Genomic DNA, 15,252 nt, shown 5'->3' with positions numbered 1-15,252 from the left:
GAGGCAAGGTCAGGGTGCTACCTTGCAACACCTCCATAATCGAGCCCCTCCTCTCCAGGAATGATAATCCAAAGTCTTCTCCTTAAATCTTGTGCATTAAAGCTCATTATCTAAAAATTATAAGACGGAAACTATTAGAAGGGAACTAGACAGCAGAATCAGCACCAATAAACTAATGACGTACGGTAATTGCATTTGTTTTATTTTTTTTATGCTACAGACAATCCAGTTGTATGGGACAAGTTCACAGTATATAGTGAAACTCACCTTATCAACCTTCTGCTGCCGCATTCTTACATGCTTTGGACTAGTCAGAAAGGCGTGCACTACACGCTGACCAGTCTGCTGAAAGCATGCCCACAGAGGCGCGACAGATTCCTGAACCGCCCTTACAACCTTCCTCCCAGAACTTTTGGCATGCACAGTGTGACCGCAAACCTTTGGTATGGAGACAGGGAAATTATCCACCTTTCCAGCTAACCTAACTATGCTGTCCCATGTGATGATACTCCAAGGGAAAATATAGGATTTAGGAATCACAGATCATTTGCTAGCAATTTCTATGAAACTTTACACAAAAAAATATCGGACTTCTGCTCACACTAAACATTACAAATACTCAATCTTGGCAGATATATTAGCATGTATGGATCATTGAATATTCTCTAAAAAATCCAAAAAGGGGTATTTCAGCCAATACAATCAATTAAACCCTCTCAGCAAGGTGACAAACTGTAACCTCAAAGTTGATATTGGTCTGAAAGGCCCTTTACTTGACAGCCTGTACATATGGATATGTAGGCCACTACCCTTCATTGATCTTAAAGGACTCTGTATTTTCTTCTCGGCTGCCTGCTTTTCCTTTATTCGAGGAGACCAGTGACCTCCGCTGAACTGCATTACAAACCTGCTGGAAGGAATCCTCAAACAAGGTTTTCCTGTTGACTGTGATCTTGATATGTTGCGGCATGAAGAGTTGCTGTAATGAGATTGAGGATATTTTACATCAAATTGTTAAAAGATAAATCCGTGTATAGTAAAGTTTCTGCAAAGTACAGGGAAGTAGAAAATTGGCAAATGATAGTATGCAGAGGTGCCATAAGTAACGCTTCAGTTTTAAAGTCAGAGCAGATTACTCTAGTGACAGATTAGAGTGGCAGAATAAGCCTAAAAATGAAAGACATCTAAAAGGCATGTACTTACCTGACACCAGAACCTGAAGTATTGCACCTTAGCTTTAAAATCCCGCACATAAGCGATCTGAGGCCCGTTATCCCTGTACACAGAAAGGAAAGGCAGGAGATGACCAATGGCTGACTGCTTGGTATAATAAGTAGAGATGAGCGAGTGTACTCGGATAAGGTGTTATCCAAGCATGCTCAGGTGCTAATCAAGTGTCTTCGGCGTGCTCGAAAAAACAGGATTTTTGGTTGCTAACCGTAAAATCTGTTTCTTGATGCCTCCATTGGGGGACACAGGAACCATGGGTGTATGCTGCTGCCACTAGGAGGCTGACACTATGCAAATAAAAAAGTTAGCTCCTCCTCTGCAGTGTACACCCCACCGACTGGCATTATCCTCTTCAGTTAGTGAGGAAGCAGTAGGAGAAAAGAACAAGGTTGAAAAACCATAACCACAAACTTGAGAACTGTAAACATGAGAACAGTCATAAAACAGATAACAGAAACATTGGGAGGGAGCTGTGTCCCCCAATGGAGGCTTCAAGAAACAGATTTTACGGTAAGCAACCAAAAATCCTGTTTTCTTTATCGCCTCTCATTGGGGGACACAGGAACCATGGGACGTCCCAAAGCAGTCCCACGGGTGGGAAAAACAGACTTCCATCAGGTCAGAGGACTCACCACTGCCACCTGCAAGATCCTTCTGCCTAGGCTGGCGTCCGCCGAAGCGTAGGTATGGACCTTGTAAAATTTGGCGAACGTGTGGATGGAAGACCAAGTTGCCGCTTTGCAAAGCTGTAGGGCGGAAGCCCTGTGGTGCACCGCCCAGGAGGCGCCGACTGCCCGGGTAGAGTGAGCCTTAATCCCAGGAGGGGGCACTCTGTTCTTGACCCGGTAAGCCTCCAAAATTGCCATACTGATCCAGCGAGCAATAGTCGCTTTATAAGCCGGTTGGCCTCTGCGCGTGCCATCAGGAATGACGAAAAAAGAATCCGTCTTCCGGAAAGTGGACGTTCTGTCCAGATAGATCCTCACTGCCCTGACAAGGTCCAGCTTGTTCAACGATCGCTCCAGAGGATGAGTCGGAGCTGGACAAAAGGAAGGAAGAACGATGTCCTCGTTGAGGTGGAAGGTGGAAACCACCTTAGGAAGAAAAGAAGGTGGGGGCCGGAAGACCACCTTGTCCTGGTGAATGACCAGAAACGGAGGACGGCAAGACAGGGCCGCCAGCTCGGAAACGCGGCGAATGGACGTGATGGCCACAAGAAAGGCCACCTTCCAAGATAAAACTGATAGAGGAATCTCCCTAAGAGGTTCAAAGGGTGAAACCTTCAGAACGTCCAGTACCAGGTTTAAGTCCCATGCCTCCACAGGGGGCCTGTACGGCGGGACAGCGTGGGCTACCCCTTGAAAGAAGGTCTTAACCTGTGGCCGAGGCCAAGGTCTTCTGAAAGAGGATGGAAAGCGCAGAGACCTGACCCTTCAGGGAGCTAAGAGCCAGGCCCGAATCCAGTCCTGCCTGAAGGAAGGCCAAAAGAGAAGGCAGGGAAAAAACCATAGGCGGAACGCGGTTGGACTCGCACCAACGGAAGTAAGCCTTCCAGGTGTGGTAGTAGATCCTGGAAGACGAAGGCTTCCGAGCCTGAATCATGGTGTGAATCACCCGGTCCGAAAGGCCGGACGCTCTTAGAACCGCGGTCTCAACAGCCACGCCGTTAAACTGAGCGACCGAGAATTCGGGTGGCAGATCGGACCCTGGGACAGCAGATCGGGCCTGTCTGGAAGGCGCCAGGGAGCGTCCGCGAGAAGGTTGACGAGCTCCGCGAACCAAGCTCTCCTGGGCCAATCCGGGGCGATCAGGATGACTGGCACCCCTTCCGCTTTGATCTTCTTCAACAGTTTGGGAAGTAATGGAAGGGGTGGGAACAGGTAGGGCAGCTCGAACTGTGACCAAGGAATGGCCAGAGCATCGACGCCCACTGCGAGAGGATCGCGGGACCTGGATACGAACTGCGGAACCTTCCTGTTGATTCGAGACGCCGTGAGATCCACATCCGGAGTTCCCCATCGAAGACAAATCTGATGGAAGACCTCCGGATGCAAGGACCATTCCCCTGCCGCGAGGTCCTCGCGGCTGAGGAAATCGGCGGCCCAGTTGTCCACGCCGGGGATATGCACCGCGGATATCACCGGAACCGTTGCCTCTGCCCAAAGGAGGATCTTGGATACCTCGGCAAGGGCCAAGGAGCTCCGAGTCCCCCCCTGATGGTTGACATATGCCACAGCCGTGGCGTTGTCCGTCTGGATCCGGACTGGAAGGCCCCTGAGGATCTTTTCCCTGTGGCAAAAGGACAGAAAGATGGCCCGAATTTCGAGGACGTTGATTGGCAGAGATGACTCCTGCGACGACCAACGGCCCTGAACCATCAGGCGGCGAAAAACCGCACCCCAGCCGATCAGGCTGGCGTCCGTTGTCACCACCTGCCAGTGAACTGGAAGGAAGGACCTGCCCTGGGAAATGAGAGGTGACGTCCGCCACCAGTCGAGGGACCGCTTGACCCGAGAAGAGAGTCTGATCGGCCGATCCAGGGAGAAGACAGACCTGTCCCACTGAGACAGAATGGCTTGCTGAAGGGGTCGCGAATGGAATTGGGCGAAGGGAATCGCTTCCAATGTAGCTACCATCCTCCCCAGAACCTTCATGGCCGAACGGAGGGAGGGAGGCCGAGGACCCTGGAGCAAGCGTATGTCCCGACAAAGAGTGGATCTCTTGTCTCTGGGAAGGAAGACTCTGCTCTGAGGAGTGTCGAATAGCATGCCCAGAAAGATGATGCGCTGAGAAGGGATAAGGCAGGACTTCTTCCGGTTGACCAGCCACCCGAAACGGGCTAAGGTGTCGAGAACAATGGACAGGCTTTCGTGGGCCTGAGCAAAGGACGGAGCCTTGATGAGGATGTCGTCGAGATATGGAAATAGGACCAAGCCTCTGACCCTCAGGATGGCCATCAGCGCCGCCATGATCTTCGTGAACACCCTTGGCGCGGTTGCGAGACCGAACGGCAGGGCGACGAACTGAAAATAATCTTGTTGCAATGCAAAGCGCAGGAAACGGTGATGTCCGGGAAATATCGGGACATGGAGGTAGGCGTCCTGGATATCTATTGAGCATAGAAACTCCTGAGCCTCCATGGAAGCAACTACTGAACGAAGGGATTCCATCCTGAAGTGTCTCAGGCGAACTCTCCTGTTCAGCAATTTGAGGTCCAGAATGGGGCAAACCTTGCCGTCTTTTTTCGGTACCACAAAAAGATTCGAGTAGAAACCCATCAAGCGTTCTTTTTCTGGGACGGGAACGATTACCCCGGATTTGAGCAGAGAAGCGATGGCTGAAAAGAAGCCCAGAACTAGATCGGGATCTCTTGGAGGACGGGATTGGAAGAAACGATCCCGAGGTCGGGAAGCGAACTCTATTTTGTATCCCGAGGATACAAGTTCCCTGACCCATGGATCCTCTACTGCGGAAATCCAGACGTCCCTGAAAAGGAGAAGACGGCCGCCCAATCTGGGAGTTGGGCTGGAGTCTTGCCGAGAGTCATGCCGAGGTGGATCTTCCAGTCCTGGGTCTGGAGGATCTACCCTGGGAGAAGCAAGGACGCCAAGACGGAGTGGGCCTAAAGGACACCACCTTCTTTTCTTGACGTGCCTGTGGCCTCTGTTGCTGCTGGGAAAAGGAGTTTGACGCAGCGAAGCGACGAAAAGGCCGAAAAGAACTAAACTGTCGTCTAGGAGGAGGGCGACGAGGCTTAGCCTGGGGGAGAAGAGAACTTGTACCCCCGGTGGCGTCCTTAATTATTTGGTCCAGCTGGGAACCAAAGAGACGAGAGCCCTAGAAGGGCAGACTAGTGAGGGACTTTTTGGAGGACAAGTCCGCCTGCCAGGCCTTGAGCCAAACGGTCCGGCGGATGGCAACGGCATTGCTGGAAGCTTGAGCCGCACAAGACGCGACATCCAGGGAGGCGGAAACCAGGTATTCACCGGCGTGGGAAATCTGGTTGGCAAGTTCCGCTAATTGCGCGGGAGGCGCCCCGTCCAGGATACCTCGCCGAAGATCCTTGGCCCATTTTGAGATGGATTTTGAAGCCCAAGTGGAAGCAAAAGCTGGACATAGAGCCGCTGAAGCCGCTTCAAAAGCAGATTTCGCGAAGGATTCTATAACTCTATCGTTAGAATCCTTCAGAGATGCTCCGCCGGACAGTGGAAGCACCGTGTTGGTGGACAGCCTGGAAACAGGGGGATCCACCGAGGGGGAGACCGTCCAATTGGCGGTAAGTTCTGGTGAAAAAGGATATAACACCCCCAGGCGTTTACCCCTCTGGAAGCGTCTAGTCGGATTCTCTCTCTCTCTCTGGACAAGATTTCCTCGAATTCAGGATGAGGAGCGAAAAATTTAGAAGGTGGTTTGGCCCGTCTAAACGAAACCGCCTGATCTGTGGGTTCCGTAGAGGGATCCTTGATGCCACAGGTTTGGTTTATTGCCCCAATGAGGTTCTGGACTGTCTCACGCATGGTGGCGATTAGGTTAGGATCCAGCTCCGAAATATCCTCAGAGGGCGCATCAGATAATGCCTCGCCTGACTCAGGGGAGGAGGATCGGTGGGACACCAACCGCGGGGGAGGGCCGTGCGGCGAGATGGAACGAGAAGAGGACTCAGACCGACGTTCCAGTCTGGACCTTTTGTGGCTAATCAAGGAGGGCTCGGGCGGCGGTTCCTGCGACCCGCTGGCCACTGCAGGGGTCTGCAGGGGTAACCGATCCAGCGCGGACACCAGGGTTTGAGACACCCGTGTTAAATCGGCCACCGATTGTGACAGAGAGGCGGCCCAGCCTGGGATGGGGGGATCACTCTCGGGCGGAACAGCCGGGGGATCCTGGGCGGTGGAAACAATCGGGTTGCTGCAGGACTGACACAGCGGGGAGGACTGACCTGAGGGAAGTTTGCTGTTACAGGACGAACATGCAAAGTACGTGACTAAGGCAGTAGATGAAGAAGAAGTAGGAGGGCGAGAGCGGCCCCCTTTAGAGGTAGACATTCTGAGGGACCCTGAAGATGCCAGTTGGTTAGAGGACAGTGGGCAGAGGGGGGTGTCAGTCTGCAGTGCAGCTACTCACGGACCTGGTCCTGGAAGATGTCCCACTTGTCCTCGGTGGAGAAATCCCCTGAGGTGCTGTATACTGCAATGCTGAGCTCACAGAGGATGCGGGCGAAGGAGCGTGGCACGCTGCGTGAGGCACTGCAAGGGCTGCTGCTGCTGCTGTGGTGTGAAGCGATGCTCACACCAGACAAGTCCCACGAGGAAGGGGGCGGAGCCAGACGCAGAGGCGCCGGTGGGCAGGACACAGTATGTCGGGCGGGAAAAAGCCCGCCCGCAGAAGCGGAAGTGAGGGATCCGACGACCGGAAGTAGGCCCCGGCCGAAGCCGGGGTCTAAATTAGGGACCGGCGGCCGGGAAAACGAGTTGCGGCGCCGGTATAGAGTGCCGGAGCAATGCGCCGCGCCGGGAGGCTGGCGGCACAGGCTCCGCAGCCTGCTAGGCTGCGTCGCTGAAGGGCGCCGAAGATAAGCACCTCCTGCGGCGCCGAAGCGATGCGCCGCAGCGATAAGCGGCGCGATAGACTGCAGGGCTGCCGCACTGAGGACTGTGCCCAGTGAAAACCCTCAGCGCTGGTAGTGCGCCACGGAAAGGAGCGTACGGCAGCCAAGAGCTGTCTAGAAAGAAGGTGCTGGTCACGGGAAAAGAGCGCTGCGGCCAGAAGGGGCCCCGCACTGGAGAGCAGAAGGCCCTTGTAGAATAGGGAAAAATGCTGGAACTCCAGGATCACCGATAAAATATCGGCCGCGCCGCAAAGGATACGGGCGATGACCGGGTAAGAGAAGGTCACCGTCTGGGAGCCCTTAACAAGAACCCCCCCCCCCCCCCCCCAATAAGGATCTGGGACGGGATAGGGGAAATACTCACCTAAACATCCCACGCCGGTACTAACCTTAAAAGGGGGTGAGACGTCCAGGGAGCTGATGGACGTCCTCGTCTCCTCCAACCGACAGGCTCTGGTGGGCGAGTGGGAGGGGGACGGAGCCAGGACCGGACTTCTGAGCACGCTTGTGTGCTAGGATCTTGGTCCTGGTGAGGGATCTATGAGGATACGGGGTGGCAGTACACACCGTACTCTTAGTCCGCTTGTGGGAATACAGGTGTGACTGCTCACCCTGTATCCCTTCCGGAAAAACCTGAAAGAAAACGACGCACATTGAGGTAGATAAGGGTCTATTGAAAGACCCGTGTCCACCTCCTACTGACACCAAGCTAAACTGAAGAGTATAATGCCAGTCGGTGGGGTGTACACTGCAGATGAGGAGCTAACTTTTTTTATTTGTATAGTGTCAGCCTCCTAGTGGCAGCAGCATACACCCATGGTTCCTGTGTCCCCCAATGAGAGGCGATAAAGAAATATGTTTGAGCACACGCGGCTGCATATCTCGGGGCTGTGCGACAGCCGCAACACATGCACGGATTGTCTGTTTTGTAGGCAATCCCTGCATGCGTTGCTGCTGTAAAACAGCCGCGAGACACGCAGGCGCAGGGACTCGAACATATTATTCGAGCACGCAGAAGTCACTCAGTTAGCACCCGAACATGCTCGGATAACACCTCATCAGAGTACGCTCCCTCATCACTACTAACAAGCAAAAAACTAGTAAAAAAAAGTAGCAAGTGACAGGAAAGTGGAAGGCTAGAGATGCACAGATTTTGGTAGTGCAACATAGTGTTTATTGACTGCAAATGTGGCATGTGACATAATATGCCTGTCGACAAAACTTAGGATCTGATAGATTTTTGGTCACACAAGACTTGTATACTATTAACCATTTTTTTTTTCTCCTCGCTCATGTTGCAGAAACAAAGTCGCTGCCCTCGCCTTACTGTCACAATAATTGATAACTCACAAGGCAGATTTTCCAGTCCGAGGATCAATATAGGTAGTGGTTTTTCTATTGTGATCTACAAAATATGGAACCCCATCCACTGTAAACCTCATCTCCCAGCCTTCTGGCAATGGTTTCTCATTTAGTTGCCTGAAATACACAACAACAAACATGAACACATCTATACACATGGCACCAAAAAAAAACAATCACCATAAAGGAGAGGTTAAGGCACAAATCATGGTTCAAAAAGGGAATGCGTGTTGATGCGGTGGGCAACTTCCTCTACAAAACTAGACAAAACAATGACATCCAAGGGCAGAAAATAAAAAAACACTTTGGGCCCAATTCATCAAAGCTTTCACAACAGAATTCAGGCGTGTATGCTTTGGGAAGTCGCAAAATTGAAGTGTAACTCGGGAGTTTTGCCAAAATTTTGCAATTTTTGCCATTTTCACGCCAGTTTCTCCGAGCTCTGACGAATTAGATGGAGCTGCAGCGTATCGTACGGCAGAAATCTCAGCTCTTCATGAATGAGGAGTGTCTAACTCCAGCACAGTATGAACAGCGCCTGCCTTGATTAATCGGACCTTTTATTGGGAATTATCAGTTTTATGCTAGAATTCTGGTGAAAAATGTTGAGGAATGGGGACCAGTTTCATGCAATTCGTACTACCGCAAAAATTAAGCGGCGTTAGCCATCTTTATGAAAATCTAAGTCAGCAGAGCTTAGAAGGCAGGGAGCATGGTCAACAAATTCATCATAATTTACACCACAAAGGTGGCACAAATGACAAAGTACTCCAGTCTATAACGGACATACATTTCTTACTTTGGCGCTTGGTAGATTATTTTTTTTATACTAGAAAATCAGACTTCACTAACACGGACGTCCAATCCTCTACCTATAGCAAAAAAAAAAAAAAAGTCCCATGGCGCAGACTCTAATCAGCAGAGATTCTGATCAGAGTGCTGCGGGCACACGAAACACACATTAGTGTCACAAAAATACAATTGGGGCGATTGGAGGATGGTGCTCGAGTGACAGGAATGGGGGGTGCTGGAATAGGGATTTAGGAACAGCTGCTGTGATCACAGATCGGTCGCACAGCACGCTGCACAGGAAACATAGCAGAAGCAGGAAATTGCAGGAGGATCGCACTGGCCATCGATGATCTTTCTTTCACTCAGGTACACAGAGGATTTACACAAAAGCCCTGCACGTCAAATCTGAGAAAAAGATGGATGTGCAGTTTTTGGCGACGATTGGTCATTGGTAACAATTGCTCAGCCAATCTGCGCCAAAAGAGTTCATCACCAGAGGTGAAGTCGGGATCACCCCATCCATCTTGACTGCTATGATTGATGCGGTCTCAGACGGTACAGCCCCACCAAGGTAACGTGCAGGGATGGTTTGCTGTCAGACAGCAGCAATCTTAACACTCTCACTGCACGATGCAGCGTGGTGACCGGAACTAAAGGAGTCGTACATGTAAGGCGGATGTCGTGAAGGGGTTAACACTGCACAGTGGCCAGTATATGGTGCACAACAAGGCAAAATTGTGATGCAAGTCTGGCTTTGTAAGTCTACTGTAACAATGCCACCTCTCGGCTTAAAAGAGAAAATGGCAAAATGAAGGAGGGGGTGGCTTATTCTGTAAAAGATGTAAAAAATAATTCATTTGTATTCTAAAGGGAGTCAGTCAGCCCCAAACGTAAAATTAATAGGCTCATTTCATTTTACTAAAAAATGAAAACAAACATGTTTTATTAGATATGTAAATGAAGGTCCTTGGTGCACCCGCAGGATGGCCGAGAGCTCAGTGCACGGTTTTGCTGCTCAATTATAAGCCACAATATTGACTGACGGCACTCGCTTTGGAGCGCGGCCTGATTTGAATCCTGAGCCCTGCACACACAGACACTGCAGGAGTCGAGAGGCTACACAGTGTTCTCATCCCAATCTCCAGTCGCGGACACACAGGATCATAAAGTAGCTGATGATAATCGGAGAGGGAGATGAAAATGTCGGCCAGGCACACAGAACGCGCTCTCAACCCTCTCTCCTTTCAGCAATCACAGCCCTCTATGTGATCCTATGTGCAGTAAGCAGCCGCTGCAGACAGGAGAAGTGAATGAAAACGCTCCTATACACTGGTACTTTGTGCTCTTGGATCCTGCAGTGTTAGTAAGTGTAAGGCTAAGGATTCAATTCAGGCATCTCTCCAAAAAAGAGAAAACTATAAACTTAAGGGGAGTTGTGGAGAATTGTAATTTGTGAGGGTCAACAGTGTACTGAGCCCATAGCAAAGAAAGGCTGCATGGAAGACCTTATTTTCAAGTACAACAATTTTTTTTATGGAAAACAAAGTACAATACACACTGCAGGAAGCCTTTTATAGGGTCCAAACTCCCTAACAGATCTATTCACCTGCTACTTCACTTACCCCTGATTTCTGGGATCTTCCCACTGAGTTGTCCGTGTAGAGTGATTAACAAAATATACTCTGCCATTTCCATCTGTCCTCTTTTCTGCAATAAATTAGGGAAGCAAAAGATTCAATGGTTACATAGTGAAAAAAGTAAAAAAAAAAAAAAAAAAAAAAAAAAAGTAGAACTAAACATTGCTCACACTTACCCCATCCAGCAGGTAAGGGCCCAAGGGGATCATACTCTTTATTTTGACTGTATTCTTGGTTCTAGAAGAGGTAAAATAGCAATATATTATAATTTAATATATATTCCCATACATATAGTACTGTGCAAAAGGTTTAGGCATATGTGGAAGAAGCAAAGTGAATGAAGAAAAAAAAAAAAGATATCTTAATCTAAATATTAGGTGTGACCACCCTTTTGCATCATTTTTTGGATAGTGGTTAAGTATCTGTCTGTATTTCTGAGCACTGAAGACACCAAAAAATGACAATGTTGAAGACAGTAGACGTAGTGGTCGGCCAAGGAAACTTAGTGCAGCAGATGAAGACACATCAGGATTACTTTTTTCAAAATCAGATGCCCAGGAGTGCCACTAGTTCAGAATAGGAATCTACTGTTCAGAGAAGTCTGGCCAGAAGTGTCTTCATGGCAGAACTGCAGGAAAAATTTAATTTGACATGAAATAAGGCCAAGTGGCTAAACTATGCACAGAAACATAGGAACTAGGGTGCAAAAAAATGGAAGCAGATTCTCTGGAATGAGGAGTCAAACTGTGAAATATTTGGCTGTAACAGAAGGGAGTTTGTTTATGGAAGGGTTGGAGAGAGAGGTATAATAATGAGTGTCTGCAGGCAACAGTGAAGCATGGTGGAAGTTCACTACAAGTTTGGGGATGCATTTCAGCAAATGGAATTGGGATTTGATCAAGATTAATGGTGTCCTCAATGCAGAGAAATACAGGCAGATAAGTCTCCACAGTGCATTAGAATAATGAGGGGTCTGATTGACTTCAAATGTATTCTGTAGCAGGACAACGACCGTAAACACAACCAAGGTAATTAACCCCTTTCTGCCAGCAGACGGAATAGTACGTCAGCTGGCAGATCCCCTGCTTTGAGGTAGGCTCCGGTGGTGAGCCCACCTCAAAGCCGCGACATGTCAGCTGTTTTGTACAGCTGACATGTGCGCGCAATGAGCGCGAGCAGAATCGCGATCCGCCCGCGCTCATTAACTAGTTAAATGCCGCAGTCAAGCGCTGACAGCGGCATTTAACTAGCGCTCCCAGTCGCGCGGCCGATGCTGCTCGCACCGCTGACCCCCGTCACATGATCGGGGATCAGCAGTGCCTTGCCATAACAACCAGAGGTCTCCTTGAGACCTCTATGGTTGTTGATGGCCGATTGGTTTGAGCGCCACCCTGTGGTCGGCGTTCAAAGTACACCTGCATTTCTGCTACATAGAGGTGATCTGTACTTCACCTCTATGTAGCAGAGGCGATCGTGTAGTGCATGCTTCTAGCCTCCTATGGAGGCTATTGAAGCATGCCAAAATTTAAAAAAAAAAAAAGTTTAAAAATATTAAAAAAAAATAAAAAATAAATAATATATAAAAGTTCAAATCACCCCCCTTTCGCCCCAATCAAAATAAAACAATTAAAAAAATCAAACATACACATATTTGGTATCGCCGCGTTCAGAATCACCCGATCTATCAATAAAAACAAAGGAATAACATGACCGCTAAATGGTGTAGCGAGAAAAAAAATCAGAACGCCAAAATTAAGTTTTTTTGGTCGCCGCGACATTGCATTAAAATGCAATAACGGGCGATCAAAAGAACGTATCTACACCAAAATGGTATCATTAAAAACGCCAGCTCGGCACACAAAAAATAAGCCCTCACCTGACCCCAGATCACGAAAATTGGAGACGCTACAGGTATCGGAAAATCGCGCAATTTTTTTTTTTTTTTTTTTAGCAAAGTTTGGAATTTTTTTTCACCACTTAGATAAAAAATAACCTAGACATGTTAGGTGTCTATGAACTCGTAATGACCTGGAGAATCATAATGTCCGGTCAGTTTTAGCATTTGGTGAACCTAGCAAAAAAGCCAAACAAAAAACAAGTGTGAGATTGCACTTTTTTTGCAATTTCATCACACTTGGAATTTTTTTCCCGTTTTCTGTTACATGGCATGGTAAAACCAATAGTATCGTTCAAAAGTACATCTCGTCCCGCAAAAAAAAGACCTCACATGGCCATATTGACGGAAAAATAAAAAAGTTATGGCTCTGGGAAAGAGGGGAGCAAAAAACGAAAATGAAAAAACGGAAAAAGCTCCGGGGGTGAAGGGGTTAAGAACTAGCTTCAGTGTAAAGACAATGAGTGTTGGAAGTGATGTTGAGATCAGGGTTCTGTGACCGCCATTTCAAGTCTATCTGGGATTACATGAAGATTCAGAAGTATTTGAGAAATTTTACATTCATAGAAGATCTGTGGTTAGTTCTCCATGTTTTGAACAACCTTACCGCCAAGGTGCTTAAAAACTGTGTCCAAGTGTACCTAGAAGTATTAGTGCTGTTTTGAAGGCAAAGGGCTGTCACACCAAATATTCATTTGATTTAGATTTCTCTTTCGTTCATTAGCTATTTTAATCAATTACTAAAATGTTAACTATTAAAATTTCTAATTTTGAAAGCATTATTACTTTGCAGCATTTTTTCTGCCTCAAACTTTTGCACAGTTCTGTGTATATAATAAAAAAGTGTAGCTGTGAATAAAAGTCTGGAAGAAAAAGTAACAACGTAGAAACCACAAAGTAATTGAAGCTAGTATGTACACGTGGTCAAAATTGTTGGTACCCCTCGTTTAATGACAAAAAATAGGGATTTTTGTGTACTCACCGTAAAATCCTTTTCTCCGAGCCATTCATTGGGGGACACAGACCGTGCGGGTGTATGCTGCTGCCAATAGGAGGCTGACACTAAGTGATACAAAAAAAGTTAGCTCCTCCCCTGCAGTATACACCCTCCTGCTGGCTCTCAGCTAACCAGTTCGGTGCAAAAGCAGTAGGAGATCAATAACAATATATGAGCGTATAGCATGTCATATTATAAAAAACAAGCATAAGCTAATAACAGGGTGGGAGCTGTGTCCCCCAATGAATGGCTCGGAGAAAAGGATTTTACGGTGAGTACACAAAAATCCCTATTTCTCCTTCGCCTCATTGGGGTACACAGACCGTGGGACGTCCCAAAGCAGTCCCTGGGTGGGGACAACAATAGATCAGGCCCTGTGTAACCGCTACTTACAAGTGCGCCACCGCGGCCTGCAGAGTCCGCCTGCCCAGACTCACATCTGTGAAAGTGTGGGAATTATAGTGCTTCAAGAATGCATGCGGACTGGACGAATCCGCAAGCTTGCCGACGCCTGGTGCCTAGAACCCTTGATAGACAAGGAGATAGGCTGACATCTAACACGGAAGGACTCCTGGATGGTGAAAAGAATTCACCATGTTATCACAGTCGATGAAACGGCTAAACCCTTCCTGAAAATGTCAGGAAGCCTTCCTCTACCGTCAGGAAGCCCAAATAAAACGTCCAACCTTCAGAAGGACGCCGTCCTCAAGACGTACCTACTCAGAGCACTCACTTCGTCCAGAATATGGGGGATCTTATTCTATTTTGTGGACTGGAGCCAAAAGAGATGAGGGAAGAACTATGCCCTCATAACAGTGGTAATACAGTACCACCTTGGTAACAAGGGATGGAGATGGCCTGATGACAACCTTGCCTCGAAGGTAATAAGGGAAAAAAGTCTGAAAGAGCAGAGAAGCTAGCTCCGAAGACTCGTCAGAGTGAGAATATCGCAGAGGAGAACGGGACGACTTTCCCTGATAGTAAAGTCTGCCCGGATGAAAAAGGAGCCTACTGTAAGGCTCCTAGGAATAATAAGGTCTCAATGATCTAACGGTATGCGATAGGGAAGAACTACGTGTGAAAACTCCCTGTGAGAAAGTCCCTACTTGCAGTTGTGCTGAGATAAGGCGAGAAGATACTAGCTCCGCAAACAAAAAACGGACGTGGTCAGTGCGGATCTCTGAGGATCACTGGGGCCCCTTTCTGCTTCCGAAAGGCTTTCGGAAGCAGTGGAAGGGGAGTTATGGAAACTGGTACCACGGCAGAACCAGAGCATGGAGAGCGATGGCTTTTGGATCGCGAGGCCGAACCACGAACTCGAGTACATTGGCCTTCAGTCTGGATGTCATCCCACCTACAACTGGAGAGCTCCAGTAAGGACAGATCTGATGGAAGACTTCGGGGTGAAGTTCCCACTGACTTGAGGCGGAACCCTGATGGCTGAATTTGTTTGCCGTTCAGAGTTCTACTTCTGGGATATATACTGCCGAGATCACCGAATAATAATAGACTTCGGCCCATCAGAGAAAGTGAGGTACCTCGGTCATGGCGCCTGACCGTGGGTACCTGCTAGATGACTGACGTAAGGCACCGCCGTGGCATTATCCAATTGAATTCAGATAGGGTGACCCGCCAGAAGGCAGTGGACCTGCTGTAAGACTACCGTTCGGATCTCCAGAACAATGATGGGGAGAAGAAGACTGGCATTGGTAGTTACTAATAACCATTGAACCGG

General features: G+C 48.5%; 2 protein-coding genes across 4 annotated transcripts in view; one reads left to right on the top strand and one right to left on the bottom strand.

The window, feature by feature from the left end:
- Window positions 1-15,252, top strand: part of LOC138664928 (uncharacterized) — a 386,930-nt gene that overhangs the window by 64,825 nt on the left and 306,853 nt on the right. The gene's annotated exons all lie outside the window — the stretch shown is intronic.
- Window positions 1-15,252, bottom strand: part of ITCH (itchy E3 ubiquitin protein ligase) — a 159,670-nt gene that overhangs the window by 11,474 nt on the left and 132,944 nt on the right. Inside the window, exons 11-16 of the mRNA XM_069751972.1 lie at window positions 10,803-10,863; window positions 10,612-10,696; window positions 8,186-8,314; window positions 1,204-1,276; window positions 908-979; window positions 22-110 (exon numbers count right to left, since the gene is read on the bottom strand). Of these exons, the coding sequence (XP_069608073.1) occupies window positions 22-110; window positions 908-979; window positions 1,204-1,276; window positions 8,186-8,314; window positions 10,612-10,696; window positions 10,803-10,863 (509 nt within the window). The remainder of the gene's footprint in view (window positions 1-21; window positions 111-907; window positions 980-1,203; window positions 1,277-8,185; window positions 8,315-10,611; window positions 10,697-10,802; window positions 10,864-15,252) is intronic.

This window comes from Ranitomeya imitator, chromosome 2 (genome assembly GCF_032444005.1).
Source record: "Ranitomeya imitator isolate aRanImi1 chromosome 2, aRanImi1.pri, whole genome shotgun sequence".
Classification (NCBI taxonomy): domain Eukaryota; kingdom Metazoa; phylum Chordata; class Amphibia; order Anura; family Dendrobatidae; genus Ranitomeya; species Ranitomeya imitator.
The sequence above is the reverse complement of the archived record's forward strand: the minus strand, read 5'-3'. Positions and strand labels throughout refer to the sequence as shown.